The sequence below is a fragment of the Panthera uncia genome, chromosome F2 (genome assembly GCF_023721935.1).
Source record: "Panthera uncia isolate 11264 chromosome F2, Puncia_PCG_1.0, whole genome shotgun sequence".
In the NCBI taxonomy this organism is placed as follows: domain Eukaryota; kingdom Metazoa; phylum Chordata; class Mammalia; order Carnivora; family Felidae; genus Panthera; species Panthera uncia.
Window position 1 is genome coordinate 77,354,500 of NC_064812.1, and position 18,359 is coordinate 77,372,858.

The 18,359-nt window shown below is 40.2% G+C and overlaps 1 protein-coding gene across 1 annotated transcript in view; it reads left to right on the top strand.

The window, feature by feature from the left end:
- Positions 1-9,326: 9,326 nt before the first annotated feature.
- Positions 9,327-18,359, top strand: part of ST18 (ST18 C2H2C-type zinc finger transcription factor) — a 66,860-nt gene continuing 57,827 nt past the window's right edge. The window contains exons 1-2 of the mRNA XM_049633717.1: positions 9,327-9,526; positions 17,551-18,342. Coding sequence (XP_049489674.1) covers positions 9,346-9,526; positions 17,551-18,342 — 973 coding nt within the window. The 5' untranslated portion in view covers positions 9,327-9,345. The remainder of the gene's footprint in view (positions 9,527-17,550; positions 18,343-18,359) is intronic.

Genomic DNA, 18,359 nt, shown 5'->3' on the forward strand with positions numbered 1-18,359 from the left:
AGACTGCTATGAACGATAATATGCCAACAAATGACAACCTAGAAGAAATGGATAAATTTTTAGAAACGTAAAATCTTCCAAGACTGATTAATGAAGAAATAGAAAATTTGAATAGACCAATTTTCAGGGATATGGAAGCAGTAATCTAAACCTCCCAACAAAACAAAAGTCCAATCCCAGATGACTTCACTGGCGAGTTCTACCAAATATTCAAAGAAGATTCAATAGTTATTCTTCCCAAATTTTTCAAAATGTTGAAGAGGAGGGAGTATTTCCAAACTCATTTCACAAGGTCAGCATCACCTGGCTACAAAAAAGCAGAAAAGGATGCACAAAAAAGAAAATTACAGGCAAATATCCATGATAAACACAGATGCAAAAATCCTCAACAAATATTAGCAAACTGAATTCAACAATACAGGAAAAAGATTGTGTACTGTGATCAAGTGGACTATATTTCTGGGATGCAAGGATGGCTTATCATCCACAAATAAATCAGTGTGACACACTATGTTAACAAAATGAGGGGTAAAAAATGTTATGATCATTTCAATCAATGCATAAAAAGCATTGAAAAAATTTAACATCCATTAATGCTAAAAATGCTCAACAAAGCAGGCACAGGAGGAATGTACTTCAAACAATAAAGGCCATATATAACAAGTACACAACTAACATCATACTCAATGGTGAAAAACTGAGAACTTTTCCTTTAAGATCAGGAACAGGGCAAGATGTCTACTCTCAACACTTTTATTTAATATAGTGGTGGAGGTCTTAGCCACAGCAATCAAACAAGAGAAATAAATAAAAAGCATCCAAATTGATAAGGAAGAAGTTAAACTGTCACTATTTTCAGATGACATGATACTATACATAGAAGACTTTTCTAAAGCCTTCACCAAAAAACTTAGAACCAATAAACAAATTCAGTGAAGTTGCAGGATACAAAATCAACATACAAAAATCTGTTGTGTTTTTATACACTAACAACAAACTATCAGAAAGAAATTTAAAAAACATCCTTACAATTGTATTAAAAAGTATGTAGGAATAAATTTAACCAAGGAGGTGGTACATCTGTCCTCTAAAACTACAAGACATTGATGAAATAACTTGAGGAAGACACAAATAAATGGAAAGATATTCCATGCTCATGAATTGAAAGAATTAATATTGTTAAAATGTCCATATAACCCAAAGCACTCTACAGATTCAGAGTAATCCCTATCAAAATGCTAATGACATTTTCCCCACAGAAATAGAAAAAAAAATCCTAAAATTTATATGAAACCACAAAAGATTCTGAATAGCCAAAGCAATCTTGATAAAGAAGAATAAAGGTGGAGGCATCACACTCCCTGATTTCAAACTATATTACAATGCTGTAATAAAACAGTATGGTATTGGCATAAAAATAGAAACATTCATCAATGGGACAGAATGGAAAGATCATAAATAACCCCCCCACACACCCACACACACACATATATATATATGGTGAGTTAATTTATGGCAGAGGAGGCAATAATATGCCATGGAAAAAGATCAGTCTCTTCAACACATAGTGTTGGGCAAACTGGACAGCTACATGCAAAAGAATGAAAGTGGACCACTATCTAATACCATACACACTAATTTAAAATGGATTAAAGATTTGGATATATGACCAGTACCCACAAAACTCCTAGAAGAAAACATAGGCAGTAAGATCCTTGGCATTTCTCTTGGTGATATTTTTTGGATCTGACTCCAAAGCCAATGGCAACGAGAAGAAAATAAACAAATAGCACTACATCAAACTAAAAAGCTTCTGTACAGTGGAGGAAATCCTTAGGAAAACATAAAGGCAACATCTTCAATGGAAGAAGATATTTGCAAATCATATATCTGCTCAGGGATTAATATCCAAGATATATCAAGATCTACAACTCAATAACAACAACAAAACACAAACCATCTGATTAAAAATGGGCAGAGATCTGAATAGACATTTTTCCAAAGATATGTAGTTTGTCAACAGACATATGAAAATATGTTCAACATCACTCATCATCAGTAAAATAAAATCAGAATCACATTGAGATATCATCTTATACCCACCAGGATGGCTGTTATCAAAAAGACACAAAATAACAAGGCTGGTGAGGATGTGGAGAAAAGTGAATGTTTTTGTACTCTTGGGAATATAAATTCGTGGAGCCCCTATGGAAAACAGAAAGGAGATTTCTCAAAAAAGAATAATTTCAAAAAACCTGTCATATATTCCAACAATTCCACTTCTGGGTACTTATTTGAAGAAAACAAAAAAAATTATTTGAAAAGATATATGCACCTCTATATTCATTGCAACATTATTCACAGTAACTCAGATATGGAAACAAAGTGTCTGTCAGTGAATGAATGGATAAAGATGTCACACACACACACACACACACACACACACACACACACACACACACACTGGAATACTACTCAGCCATAAAAAAGAATAAAATCTTGTATTTGTAACAACATGGATGGACTTTGAGGGTATTATGCTTAAGTGAAATAAGTCAGATGAAGAAAAACAAATGCCATATGATTTCATCTTGGCAGGGTATCACCTCCAAAGGTAGCATCTCAGCTATGCCTTCAAGAAGCCATTGTATCACTCCATCAGGCCAGCAATTTCTGCGATGTGTGGTAAGTAATAATAACATGTATCCAATTATTTTGTTCCCATAGTCATCTTCCTAACAGGATCCTGTGGTCCAATGAGATGTATGAAAATTTCTTGTGTGGAACAAACATTCCGTAAGCCCTCAGAGAGTGGTGCTATGAGGCTCTGAAGGCAAGAAAAACAAGTCCATTTCCAAAATATGTGTCAATTCCAGTCAAGTTAAATTGCTGCCCCTTCCAGAATGAAAAGGGCCCACTGGCTGGTTGGTCTTCTCAAAGGATGGTGTCATACTGGGCACATGCCATTTATTTCTTTTGCTGACACACAGGACATTGGGCTGTGAGAGTAGCTAATTCAGTCTTGGTGGGAATCCATGTTTTCGGTATATTCAATGCCTCCTCCCCTGCCCCTGAATCTACTTCATTAATGACTCCATTGCAACAGCATCTGAAAGCTAAAGAAAGAGCCTGGCTGATGTCTGACAAGGCCATGTCTGGGTGGTGGTTTAATGCTCATTCCCTGGTATGTGCTATATGGTGGGTGTCATCGCATAAGACAAAGGCCTTCAAATTTCATCCTAACTTTCATAACTGCATTCACATGCCTTTTCCTCAGACCTTCTTGTCCCTGATTTTCCAGCTAAACCATTCATCTCTGTCCCTGCCTGACTAACTAAACTATTCGCTTTGCCTATGGGCACCTATATTTCCTTTCCTTGGCAACTTTTCTCTTCATGCAAAGTGGAGGGCCAGCTGCATCCCTGCCCTGTCCTGTAGCTCTGCCCACTGGGAAGTTTCTTCTCTCTGTCCTTTCAGAGCCACCCTTACATGATGACCTGCGGCCTGTTTTCCAATTGCCCTCAGATGCTGAGCCAACTCATTTATAAATCAAGTTCATCCTTTTTCTCCCTTTGTGTCTGATATTCAAGACCCCTATGTGTGGCTCACCTGTGGCTGTTGAGGGTGAGGTACTGCCACCATAGTGGTGGATGTTATGGAATCTGATCGCTGATCTTGCTTGTTTCCTCTAGACTTGTCTCAGCCTAATGGTGGGCCTTCCATGACTTCTATGCCTGCTTGACATCATGACTTGGTAGATCTAACAGAAACTAGTTGACGATGGCCATCTCTGGCTTCAAGTTTAGGGATTCTATCTCTGCCAGTGCTGTTTTTTGAGAATTTCTAATTCTTTGCTGCAATGTTGTGGCCCTCCTCCAGAGACCTGTGGATCTATGTTGTGATTCTTCCATTAGGTTGTCATTTTCTTATTTATTTGCAAGAAATATTTACATATTCTGTATGTAAAGTTTTTTTTTTTTTTAAGTAAAGATGAATTGCAAATACCTTCTCCCATTCAATGGATTGCTTTTTCTACTCTCTTCTTAGTCTTTTAAATCCATAATTCTTCTGGGATTGTTTGCTGTATATGATATAACGTAGAAGTCAAGACATTTTTTTTCAGATAGATGTCGAGTTGACTCAGTGCCATTCACTGAGGAAACAACCCTTTTCTCAACAATACCTTTGTCAAAAATTGACCATATATGTGTGAACCTATTGCTGAACCCCGTGGATAGAATATCTGTTGTGTTACATTGGTCTATTTGTTTATGCTTGCACCACAACACCCTATGTCAAGTACTAGAGATTTATGATAAATTTTGACATTTAAAACTGTAAGTCTTTCAACTTTGTTGCTTTCTTCAAGATGGTGTATGTTGTTCTTAGTTCTTTTCATTTTCATAGAAATTTTACAATTAACTTGTTAATTTCTATTTTTTAAGTTTATTTATTTATTTATTTATTTAGAGAGATAACAATTGTGAGCAGGGGAGGGGCAGAGAGAGAGGGAGAGAGAATCCTAAGCAGGCTCCATACTGTGAACGCAGAGCTCCATGCGGGGCTCGATCTCACAAACCATGACATCATGACCTGAGCCGTGACCAAGAGTTGGATGTTTAACCCACTGGGCCACTCAGGTGCCCCTTAACTTGTTACTTTCTAAAAAAAAAATTACTCTTGGGACTTTGAGATTTCATTGAATCTAATAGATAAATTTGGGGAGAATTGAAATCTTCCAACACTGAGTTTTTAATTTCATGCACATCTTATATTTCTCTGTTTAGTTCTTTAGTTTTCTTTAAATGTTGTTTTGTGTAAGTTTTATGCATCTTTTTTTAGATTTATCCCTAAGTATTTTATATTTCTATGCATTATAAATGGTTTCATTTTTTAACTTTTTTTCTAATTAATTTTTTTTTTTTTGAGGGAGAGGTAGAGAGTGGGGGAGAAGGGAAGAGGGAGAAAGAATCTTAAGCAGGCTACACGCTCAGCACAGAGCCTGATGTGGGGCTTGATCCCACGACCCTGGATCATGACCTGAGCTGAGACACTCAACCAACTGAGCCCCCAGACCCTCCCTCTAATTTTTTATTGATGGTTTATAGAAGCTCAAATAATTTGTAATGACTTCATTAAATTTGCTTTCTTATTTTGATATTTTATCTGTAGATTCATTTGGATTTTCCTTAAATAAAAGGATGTCTCTGAAAATAATAATTTAATTTTTTTCCTTTTTCAATCATCATACTGTTGTTTTTTTTCTGAATCATCCTTAATTCAAATTTATACTCCTTGGTTCCTTTCCACAAGTCTGTGGTGTTCTTCCTAGTTAAAAGAAATCCACAGGAATACCTATTATGAATATTCCATAGAAATGGAACCTATAAATAATTTCCATAGGCTCAGGGATTCATAACTTTCATTGATTTTTGTATTTTATTTTTTGAGGGGAGTGTACTCAGAATAGATCTATTACTGAACCTGCATTTTTTAATTTGTTACATGTCTCCTTGTAACTTGCATTGAGAATTTATGACTGGAAAATAAGCTGGAAAACTGTAGAACCCACTGTTTATTGGACAGATTTTAGGAATTCACAGTTTTCTAATTTGTTGTACTCTTCTTTGAAATCTGAAAGATCAATGGATGTGACTTCTAAACATACTTCCAGCCCTGAGTCTATCATTAAAGTTATCTAATTGTTGTTTTTCTCAATCATTGTTTTGAATGAAATTTCAGCTGTATGTTGTCATCAAAGGGAATGCCATTTCAAATTAGACTCTGAGTTTCTAAATGGAAGCATTTCTCAAATATGTAACCAAAAATTTCTCCCAAGTAAACATACAGATCTTTTAAAGATATTTTAATAAAGTCAAAACCACAGATATGAAAATGTGATGTTGAAAGGTATTTGGTGCATTGATAAAGTTCCCTCGAGGACTGTGGATGTTTAAAGCAACAGTTTGATTGAATAGAACAATAAATGCAGGGCTGAGTGTATTTTTTCTCTTTCTTTCTCATCTACTAGAAAAATATAGATAATAGAGCTCATTTATTTCCTTAACATTTCAGAGCTCTGCAGATGGGAAAACACAACCCAGTGGAAATTATTTCTGGCAACCTTGAGAAGATATGTTAGCATTTTGTGGCATTTCTTTCAGTGACATGTAAAGCATGGCTTTCCCTCATTGCAGTGTCACAGTGAAGTGTCACAATAAAGCCAAAATAGTGTGCCCTCAGGGAAAACTAGGGAAAGGGACCATTTTCCATGCACACACAAAGGGTAATATTTGTTATAAAGCCTTTCATTTTAGCTCCAAATGCTGCCTGGGCCATGGCTACTTTGCAATGGAGAAATGCACAGAATGTGAGATTTAAAGCAAATGTTATGTATAAATCTCGTGTAATTTATGTAAATATAAATAATATGTAAAAAATTAGAATGCATTTACGGACATACAAGCATGCATAAATCTATGCAGTATGCTAGGGAGAGAGTTTGTGATGTCGCATTGTGACAGCATCAGTCTCATGTTGATGGAGTCCAAGGAGCACTGAGCAGGGAGTCAGAACAGTTCTATCTTAACCTATTTTAGTCAGTAACAGCACAGATGTTATCTTCTCTATCCACCACATGTGATATAGAAATTATTATCCCTATTCAAGGGATAAGGAATTTGATGTTCCAAAAAATACAATTATTTTTTCCAGGTTACACAGATAATATTCTTTAAGGAACTTCCTACACACTATCAAACACAATCATTTATTTTAAGCTAAATTTGTACTTTCAGTAAAACCTTACATAGCCCCTTCATCCTTGCACAGTTAGTATTTGGACCTAAACACTGAACTTGAGTTTTATTACCATTAAATGTCATCTCATTAGGTTCACCCTACAACTCCAGACTATGGACACTTTGGGGATCTTAATTACATTTTGCAACATGATTTTCATTGCTGCAACTCAGTACTATCTCCAGATCTGACGAGCGTCCTACATACCTGCATCTAAATCATTGGGCAAAGCCCTGTGATAGCTTCCTTCCAGTTAGAGACGTGGCTGGTTGACTCAGGTATAACTTCACCCAGTTGCCAAATGCATATGGAAATTAGCAACTTCGTTGTTTTAATCTGGCAACACATAGGAGAAAACCCAGCAGCCTGGGATTCAAATATCAGCCACACCATTGACCAGATATGTGATTTTGAGAACGATACTTGTCTTTATAAGTCAATTTGGATAACAGTGTTAATGACACAAAGTTTGTAAGGATTGTCCAAGTAATAGATGGTCAGCCTCATTCATCAACCATCAAAGAAAGAAATGACAGTTTCCTCATCAACCAGTTAGTAAACCAGCCCCGCCACCCAGGTCTTACTGATCAGTGTTTCCTGCCACTGACAAATCTTTGTTTTGATAAACTTTCTTGGCCTTTTCCCTGGCACAGATGGTATGCTTAAAGTGGTTTTTAGAATCCGCTTTCTTTCCCTGCTTTAATACCTGAATGACATTTGCCAGGAGCAAATTTCTATTTCATTTTCTATGCATCTTCCTGGTTTGAGATAATAGTTTAGTGGTCTGGTATATTTTCTGAGCATCTTTAATGGAAGTTCACTCGACTCAGGACACTTTAACTCGTTTGGGGAAGTTCTTGAACTCTCCTCCCATACCTAGAAAACGTACCCGTTTTGCTAAGTTTCTCTGTCCCCCTTCCTTCCCAGGTCAGTCTCCTTGACGAAGCAAACTCGTGTAAGGGTAGTTCTGCTTCTTTTTGCACATTCCCATTACCTCCCCACGTTGTAGACTTTTCCTTGAGAAACCAGCAGATTTAGGCCATGTAGGTTTCCACTTTCTGCAGTCTCCATATGAATGCTATATATCCACCACCATATAAAGGCAGGTTTTTGCTACCATAGTCATCTGATTATATTCCCTCTTGCTCCATCATCTGTACAGGGTCGCTTTAAATTTGGGCTCATCAGAGAGATTTTGCAAAGGGAAATGAGTTTATTTGGGAAGGTCACTGTTCTCTTCTGGAGGATAATTTTCAATCATCCACTTTTTAATCTTTTTTTTTTTTTTTTTTGAAAGATTTCTAACCCTCTCGGATTATCTCTCTTTCTATATTCCTTTTTTCCTGGAAGGAATAGCCTTTTTTTTTTCTCCCTCTGAAGTTTTTTAAATCTACTGTTCTAAGTTCAAGAATTCAGGTACAGCTATAATCAAATAATTTTTGTGAACGGGGCCACTGTCTTTGCATTGATGCTCCTAAGAGAACAATTCAAGTCCTTTATCTACTTGATAATATTACTGAGTATTCAGTAGTTTTTTTGTGATGGAGTAAGTAATATCTTATTACTCTAAGATTCTCTGTTCTGGATCTTTGCTTCTAAAGCTTTGTGCTTTTCTTCAAAGAGCATTTAATAAATATCTCTCACAGACTCACTGTGGGCTAAACCCTCTGGTCTTCCTGGATCTTGCCAAGAGAATGTTTGTCTTAACTTCAGCACATAGAGTGATCTGCATTAATTCTGAGTGAGCTATAGGTAGGAAATCTGTTTTGAAAGGGCCGCCCTCAGGAGCATTTCCAAATAAAATCATACGAGGACAAGAATAGGGATAAACTGTTGTCCATTTTTGTGAAATCCAATCTTATGTCTCCTCCTTTTATTTGTTTGTTCTGTGTGCCAAATGGGTGAAAATCAAAAGGCAGAGTGCCAGGTAGCATCTTTCCACCTTTTTTTATTTTTTCATTTTTTTATTTGTGACTGGAGATGGGTTGACAGAGTGTTCCTAGCTTACCCCTCCCTTTATGCTTTTTCCTTTCAGGTCAAAGCTCAGGATGTGGCATCTCAAGTTTGGTGCACAACTGCGGGAGAGATAAGCAGTTTGGGTAGCAAACAGCTATTCGAAAAACCTTGTGGTTTATCCATACTGGACACGTTTTGTGTGTGTGTGTGTGTCTGGTGGTATATTTTTCACATTAGCTGTTTCTTAGGATTAGCAAACCAGTACAAATCTTGTTCCATCCCTCCCTGGGTATTTAATGTAGTGCCAAGCAAAGCACAGATTAACATATGCTTACTCAGGATTAAGGATGATTTTTTTTTTTTTTTTAAACTCTTCTGATAGACAGTAAAATAGAATCCACACGGTTCAGTAGAGTCAATGGATGGGCTGTTTTCATTAGTGCCAACAACTAACCCTAAACCTTTGGTCCCAGGCGTCCACAGGCTTTGGGTTGCACTTCATGGAAATCAGATGGCAAGTAGCAGTAAAGTCTTTTCTCCATGTTCTTAATTTGCCTCAATCACTACAGTGCTGCGTACGATTGTTCCATGGCGAAGAAGAGGAGAGCTGCAGAGCAGGCTTTGGGCGTCCCAGTCAACAAGAGAAAATCCCTGCTAATGAAGCCCCGACACTACAGCCCAAACGTGGACTGCAGAGAAGAATGTGACGACAGGACCGAGGCGGAGGAGGAAGATGGCCTCCCGGAAGCCAGCGATCACACCGCCTCAGGTAGCGAGCAGGAGTGGCCCAAACTTTGTCTACTCCCTGGCACCAAAGACCCAGTCTTAACTTATGTAGAACATAGTCTGTGTGGCTGTAAAGGCAGATTCCCGTTTGGAAGCAAAAGCAAACCTTGCTTTCACTCAGCATCCATTTACTGAGAGCCGATGTTTTTCAGTCAGTAACTGTGGAGAGTCTAAATACAAGCCACGGAGAGTCCTTGCCCCGAGTCCATTTTCAAAAGTATAGAATTGGACTGTGCCTCTTTTTGAAGAAAATAAAAGATACTAAGCCTTAAAGAGAACCTCGACCCCCTAATAGGACGGATGTCTATCCCTGAAAGAACCCTTAAAAATAAAAGGGCAGACATATTTAAGCTTAAGGTATCTAAGATAGGACATATATAAATAAAGCATTTACTTCTTTTGTTTTATAAACATGCAGAGTATTATTTAGCCACTACCCCCCCCCCCAAATATATTTGGTAATAACACAGACTAATTCCGGTGGCCTGTGACTGTAATATTTTTACCATTCTAAAAATAAGTACTTACAGCAATGGACTTAGCAGAAGGGACCTAAAGTTGGCCGTCCAGGGTCTCCTTCAGTGGGAAAATGTATCACTGTGCCCATTAGTTCAGAACTAAATAATTTTCATTTATCTTTAGGCATGCATTATATTTCGTGAATTTGACTCTTCACTCACTCACGACATGCTGTTTGCATGCTAAGTGATATGTAGTTACTATTTTGAAATTTTGGGATGTGTTTCTCCCCAGTTCACAGTTGCTTCTATTCGGCCCATGGCACTCACAGCACCTCCAGGAGTTGGACCACCACCAACCACTTTATGCATGAGGCTGAAATCGAAGGACACACAACATATCTCAAAAATCTATGAAAAAAAATAAATGGAAATCTAAAGCTTGACTGGTTAGAAAATGAAATGAGGTGTACATATATTCTACGAAATACGTCTTTTCCGAATGGGACTTTTTAAGGAATCAAAATGCACTCAATAAGATGTTATTTGAAAAGAAGTATGTATTATACAAGCCAAAGGCAGTGAGTTCTTAGATCATAAATATCTGTTATTGAAAGAGTCATAGTAATAGTGATAGGTATTACTAGAAAAGATGTAAAAGCGTACTGACTGAATGAACACAAATGTCAGGTCACAACCATCAGATCTTCGGTAATTTGGGCTTGTGAGTAGTTTGAGATTTTGCAGTTAAAACAAAGTTGTATTCTGATTTGACAGTGTTTAAGTAAATGTCCCGGCTTTTCTGTAGTTAGCATATGGCTTACAGCCTCATCGGTCATCTGTAAATTACAATCATCCTTGACTATTTGTTTCCTTGAGCTGGTCAGTTTTTCGTTGATTTATGAAAATTGCGGGGTGAATCCGGTATTAGGGAAGGTCCTTGGATCAATGTGGTTAGACTTGAGGCATAATTCATCTGGCTGACATTAATTCACCGAGTATTTTTTTAAATGGGCATCTTTTCCACCAACCCATTCTTGTGAGTACCATGAGGACAGGACTGGTCTGCCCACTGACTTCCTGCCTTTCACGTCAGTCACGTGATCATCATAGATGCGTAATACCAGCCAAGAAGATGTACTGTCAGAATGTTCTCAGTGAAACATTCAGTTACAAGCATTGATGGACATCTATTTGCAGGTTCCCAAATGTTATCTATTTTTATATTTAGCACTCGAAGCACTACTAGTAATGAATATGCTGAAATTATAGTGGTGGTGGCCATTATTTTTGCATTCTTAATATATTCCAGGCACATAAATTACATCACTTAATCTACCCAACAATGACATGAGGTACGCATGATTATGGTCATGATTTTACAGATGAGATCACTGAAGACCAAAGAGATTTAATGCTTAAGGTAATGCAGCTCATAGGTGTTGAAAAGAAGATAATTAGGACACAACTAAAGGATAAGCAAAATAATTATTTCCCAGCTAACCGTGCTCCATAATCCAATTCTCCCATGCTCTGACTACCTCCAGAAAGTAGACAGGGCAGCATTTTACAACATCAAATCACAAAGTCACATTTCCAGAAATGACAGGTCACAGATGCTCCTATCCTAGCTGAAAGAGCAAAACCCTCCGTTGGCTTCAGTCTATGAGCCCGTCACCCCCTCTCGCCAGAAGGAAAGAGAGCTGAGTTAGGGCGCAAGTCAACATCGGGGCTTTCCACCTGTCCTCTCCTTTACTCCGGGTACCCCAAGGTCTTTACCTGTCCAGGGGTGTGCCCAATTGTGTCTTCAGCAGGCAGTTCAGACGACAAAGAGAGGGAGCAGGGCTCAGGAAGGCTAAGGTCCTAAGCTTGAATTCATTTAATGGCACAACTGCGTCTCCTACCCCCAACTGGCTATCTCTCAAAGAGCTGCAGGTGGACATTAGTGGTGATAGAAGAGATTGTGGAAAACCCATACAGATGCAGCTTCTTCACTGGGGCAAAGGGAAGACAAGTTTGCAAAGTACTACCAGGAGGTAGGTAGGGCAAGCGCGTGCTTCCCCAGTGCAGACGAGGAAAGGAAGGTCACCTGGAAGTGACATTAGCCAAATGTGTGGAGTCCCTCCTCAGGTTTTTTTATTTAATTTTTTAATGTTTATTTATTCTCGAGAGATAGAGACAGAGCACAAGCAGGGGAGAGGCAGAGAGAAAGGGAGACACAGAATGGGAAGCAGGCTCCAGGCTCTGAGCTGTCAGCACAGAGCCCGACGCGGGGCTCGAACCCCCCGATTGCGAGATCATAACCTGAGCCGCAGTCTGACGCGTAACCGACTGAGCCACCCAGGCGCCCCCCTCTCCTCAGTTTCTAAGCACGCACTGGTGACTCAGGGAAATCTGTCACAACTGTAAGAGCTCTAGGGGCTGGGATGATCGTTTTAACACATCTTACCTCTCAAAAAATTGCAAATAATGAATAAACCACCCCGATTTTAGAACTTTGAAGGATAAATTCATTTTTCTAGGGCTTTTGTTCCCAGCAGAATTTACATATGCAAGAGACCTGGAAAACTAATTTGTCTATAGAAGCAACGTTGATAGTTCCAGAAACAGAACTAAAATCCAATTATAATAAAATCCACTTATATTAAAGGAGTCAAGCTCCAAACTTGGGATTTTCAGATGACTTTTTAAAATTGTTTTGATGTAGAACAGTGGACACGAAATGTGAGAATCCATTAACATAGACTTTCTAGGATGACCAGACATCTCAGAGTAGAGACTTTGATTTAAAGCAAATAAACAAAAGTGAACCTTTACATATTGGGCAAAAACATTTATTTTTTTTTACCCTAAGTTGCAGAAGGTGTCCTCCAAGCTCCATCCCCTCCTCCCTACTCCACACTTTGAAATGCTCTCAGCGGGAGGGAGGGGTGTCCTAGGTAATCACCCAAGGCTCTGACTGCCCCCAGGAATATACCCTAGGAATTTTCTGAGCTATGCTGCTGTGGTGCTGAGAAAGCCGAGGTGTGGTTCCTTGTTAATTTTTGTCGTGTGGTTGTTGTTGATTCATCTTTACATATTTTATTTATAATTTTATAATTCAGGAGCCATTCTTCCTTACTGCAAGTCAGCTGACAATCGTGTTTTAGTATCTTCCTGTAAATTCACTCTTGCAAGCATCCAAACTTGGGAAAATAATAGGCTATTAGTATGCTGAACAGTTTCTCCTAAGGGTCGCTGTGTTTTGCAAGCATCACCCGTGGCATATGCACTTCCTGGGCTGTGGGATGTGTTGCAGAGGGATGGGCATGGAGTTCGGAAGCACGTGGCTCTGGGTCTGGATCTGGAAGCCCCCAAACCACACCCCTGCCGTCACTGGTTAGCTGTGTAATCTTGAGCAAGTCCGTAGCTCCTGAGAAATAGTTTCCCTTCTGCAAAATGGAATAGACCTTTCTTGTCCTTGTTGTAAAGATTAAATGCAATAAAGCACCGAACACCATGCCAGGAACATCAGTTTATTGTCCTAGGATGTCATTGGATCATCCTCATTTATAAGAATAGGACTCAGAACGCAGAAAGGCACTGCCGGGCCAGCAGTCTGGCCCCAGTCTCTGGACCTCAAACCCATAGCGGTTTTCCATCCGCATTGTGCATTGTGCATTGAAACTCCAGTTTCTTTTTTTTTTAATTCTTTAAAAATATTTTTATTATTTTTGAGACAGAGAGAGACAGGGCATGAGCAGGGGAGGGGCAGAGAGAGAAGGAGACACAGAATCCGAAGCAGGCTCCAGGCTCTGAGCCGTCAGCACAGAGCCCGATGTGGGGCTCGAACTCACGAACCGTGAGATCATGACCTGGGCCAAAGTCGGACACTTAACCGACTGAGCCACCCAGGCACCTCTTGAAATCCAGTTTCTGAAGGCAGTTGGTGGGAAGTTCCATAGTATGTGTGGTGTCGGTGAGGAACTGGCTGAGTTCCCTTCACACTGGACCATGTGCCCTTTCTCAGACGTCGGATCCACTACTTATTCTTATTTTTCTTAATTGTTGTTTAAAGTTTATTTATTTTGAGAGAGACAGAGCACATGTGGGGGAGGAACAGAGAGAGAGGCAGAGAGAGAGAGGGAGAGAGAGAGAATCCTGAGCAGGCTCTGCAGTGCAGAGCCCGATGTGTGACTCGAACTTAGGATCTGTGAGATCATGACCCAAGTTGAAATCCAGAGTCAGTGACTTGACCAACTGAGCCACGCAGGTGCCCAGATTGACCACTTATCCTAAAGAAAAACCAGGGGCACCTGGGTGGCTCAGTCAGTTGAGCGGCCGACTTCAGCTCAGGTCATGATCTCGCAGTTCGTGGGTTTGAGCCCCATGTTGGGCTCTGTGCTGACAGCTCAGAGCCTGGAGAGGGCTTTGGATTCTGTGTCTCCCTCTCTCTCTGCCCCTCCCCCCTTTCAAAAGTAAATAAACAAAAACCAGGCCCCACCTCATTTAGGTGGAGGGGTCCACGTATCCTCTGCCGTTACTGTCTTCTGAAGTTGTATCTGGGGGAAGGGAGAAGAGAGCCACCGTTTACGAACACCTGTTGTGTGGCACCCTCTTTGCATGCACTCCCGTGGGACCTCCGCAGTGGGCCTCACTATGCGTGTGAGGACACGGGCTTCGGAAAGGTGCAGGATGCCTTCGGGGTCTGCACAGAGGTGAGCACGCGAGCCCACAGTCAAAACCAGGTCAGCTGTTTTTAATGGCAAAGCTACAAAATAAATCACCAGTGGCCCGGTGAAAATAAAAACACACTAACCTAAAAAGGTAGGCAGCCCATTACAAAGCTAAGAGAAGTGAGCAGCCCGTCACAGATCTATCAGGCTCAAAAGCTGACTCAACTTTGTTGTGTTTTTGTCTTTTTGTTTTTTCCCTTGTAACGACAGAGAGCCAGAGAGGGGTGGGTCCGTGGAAAGTTGGTTTGCAGATTTGCGAATGTCCCCGGAAACCATCGCGTGCCACGCACGTAGGCACCTCTGTCGGCAGGACTCCTCTCTTTCTGAAGAATAATTAATAAATATTTTCTTTTAGCATGTAACAAACAGTTGAACCAAACAATTACGTAAACTGGAAATGACCCAAAATGCTAGCAGTTAGCGGCGGCACAGTGAAACGCATTGTCGTGCACATGTGCGTTTTTGTCGCTCCCGCCTCTCTGGTGATCTGCACTTAATAGGAATATTTTAAACTATGTAGCTAAGCAACAGAGGTAATTGTTGCTTTCTAGAGCTTTTGTTAGCACTCTCACACAGCCCAAATATGCATAATTAGGTATAATGTCTATAAATCATTATTGTACACATGTGGGTAGTTAAGTGGAGTGAGAGAATAGTTCAATGAATTGAGCATATTCACTGAAAATGCTTTTTATTTGTTTTCTGTAGTCCATAATACTTTAAAATTATCATAACCCTTTACACTTTCTCCTAATAGCCAACCGTGACATTGAGAAAAACTTCATTTGCATTTTAGACTATGTTTAATATATTATTTAAACTTGGAATTCCTCTGATATGAATTCAGGAGAGAATAGACCGTCCTATCAAATATTATGTGCTTGTTTTTCCAGCCTCTTTTCTAGGAAGTAAAATGTTAAATTTTTCAGTTTATGTTGAATAGATCCCCACAAAAGGCTGCACCCTATAATCAGCATTATTTAAAGGGGCTAGTGTTGTGACTAAATTCTTCCCTGCATCCAAAAATGCTTTTAGTTACTATGGCAATATTTACTTGATCCTGGCAGTCCAGTGTTGATTTAGGGAGATAATTACCAGAAAGGAAGATGATGGAGATGTATTTTTGAGTGTCCTTGTCAGAGACAATGTTTATAAAAAATTAAATGAGACCAAAAAAGGCACATTGTCTTGGGCGCAGGCACTCTCTCCTGCAGCCATCACACAGGATGGCTGCCCTTTTCTTCCCTCCAAAGATGTTTATTAACACAGAATGCACTTCACTTGGTGTCTTTCACAGTCTTTAAGGGGGCTTATTATTTTGCGTTTTCCATCCCCCACTCTGCCTTTAGAGACACAGAGAGGGCCCTGCTTCCTCTCCTTTTTTTTTTTTTTTTTTTTTTTTTTTTTTTTTTTGTCTTAGTGAATATTAGGGGACCACTGCTGGGCTGTCAGGTGCATTTCACAGCCGGGGCTGGGTTACTGGGGAATCTGCATCTCTGCACCCTGAACAGGTGCATTTGCCCTGGGACCGGCTTGGGTAGGCTGACTGTCGTTATGCATATACGTGCACACACACATACAGCTAAACACATACACACATACATGCGACTATACACGCACACACTGTCCCTGCAGCTGGGCCACTGCCAAGAGTGAAGGGGGGACAGTAACAACTGGACTAGGACCACAGAGATCCAGTGGACTGTTCTGGACGGAGCAGCACGTGGAGGCCTGTTCTTAGTCACAGGGCTCTTGACGGTCAAGACTCCAGTTGACCCTCTACTGAAAACGATGAGTTCATGTGCCACATACTGCGGCCACTCACCTCTGGTTTCGTTGCCTTCTTACACAAATGTGTGCAAATACCAGGCCGGAAAATGTGTTACTAGTTAAGATATACGATCGTGCTAATTCTCCCATTTGCTTGTATTTCCCTTGGCACGGAATTTCCGCGTGACAGTTATGAAAGTGAACAGGAAGCCTTGAAAGCTTCAGAACTCTTCATTACCATCTCTCTGTGGATGTATTTTGTATTTTAGCTAACATTCCACGAAATCTGAAAGTGTGCTTGAGAAACTGTGGAGGTAGAGAACATAAACCAAATAAGCTTTGAAGATACATTGCCACGCCAGCAGAGAAATCTGATGAATGTTTCTGTTATAATGCATAGTATTATGCATATTTGGTTTCCTTCTGGCTGGCTAGGATTTGCCAATAAAGAGGTATAGTAAGGGCGCCTGGGTGGCTCAGTGAGTTAAGCGTCTGACTCTTGATTTTGGTTCATGTCATGATCTCATGGCCGTGGGATTGAGTACCGCATTTGGGCTCCGCACGGAGTGTGGAGCCTGCTTGGGATTCTCTCTCTCTCTCTCTCTCTCTCTCTCTCTCTCTCCCTCTCTCTCTCCCCCTATCTCTCTCGGTCTCTCTCTCTCTCCCTCTGCTCCTCCCCCACTCATCCACACACACTCTCAGTATGAAAAAAAAAAAAAGAAACAATAATTTCACATTCAGCACTCTGTTATTGTTAAGTATCTATTTCAGTACCCTGGAAACAATTAGCTCTTAATATGCTGAAAATTCTCCTAGCTCACTTCTTTAAATTTAATTCTCAGAGTATTAAGGTCTGTTTTGTTTTGTTTTATTTTAAGAAGATACATATTTTTCTCTTCAGTGTTTATAAAATTGATAGAGCTCACATATTCACATATTGTACTTACTCTATATGTATATCTGTATCAATCGATCTATCATCTATTTGTGCAATTTTCTTAAAATAGTTTTTGCTTTTTTGTTTTGTTTTGTTTTTTGTAAATATTGGCTTTCTTTTTCCATAGAAGAAACCATGATAAAACCTATGGATGAGCACCTTCATTCAACTGCCCAAGAAAACTCCAGTGGGAAGGAAGACAGATATGGCTGCTATCGAGAGCTCGTGGTCAAATCTTTAATGCACTTGGGGAAATTGGAAAACAATGTGTCTGTTCAGACTGTGAGTGAGAATTTAAATGGCAGTGGCCTCCAGTGTGTCCAAGCGGAGAGTGATGAAGCGGACGAGCACTTCGTGGTTCATTCTGATGACGGAAAAGAAAAACTCAATGATCCCCAGCTTCGGTTCTGCTCTTCAGATGACAGCGAGAGTAGCTCTGAAAGTGCAGAGAATGGTTGGGACAGTGGCTCCAACGTCTCAGAAGAAACCAAACCGCACAGGGTCCCAAAGTATATCTTAGTGGATGATAGAAAAGACCTACTGGGAGCTGCTGAAATCAAAACCGAAGGTGACAAGTTTCTGTCTTGTGAAAATACGTGTGACCCCGAAACGGAAAGGAGAGACCCACAGAACCCTCGCGTGGAACCACTAGATGGCACAGGCCAGCCCTCGTGCGCGGGGGTGGAGGAAGATGGTAACGGGAGCCTGGCAGCCATGAGAGAAGAGTCCCTTGACCTGGAGAAAGCGAAGGGGAGCTTGAGTGTGCTGCAGCAGGCAATTGCTCTGCAGGCTGAGCGAGGTTGTGTTTTCCATAACACCTACAAGGAGTTGGACAGGTTCCTCTTGGAGCACCTGGCTGGGGAAAGGAGGCAGACCAAAGTTATTGACATGGGTGGAAGACAAATCTTGAACAGTAAACGTAAGACATTTTTTTTT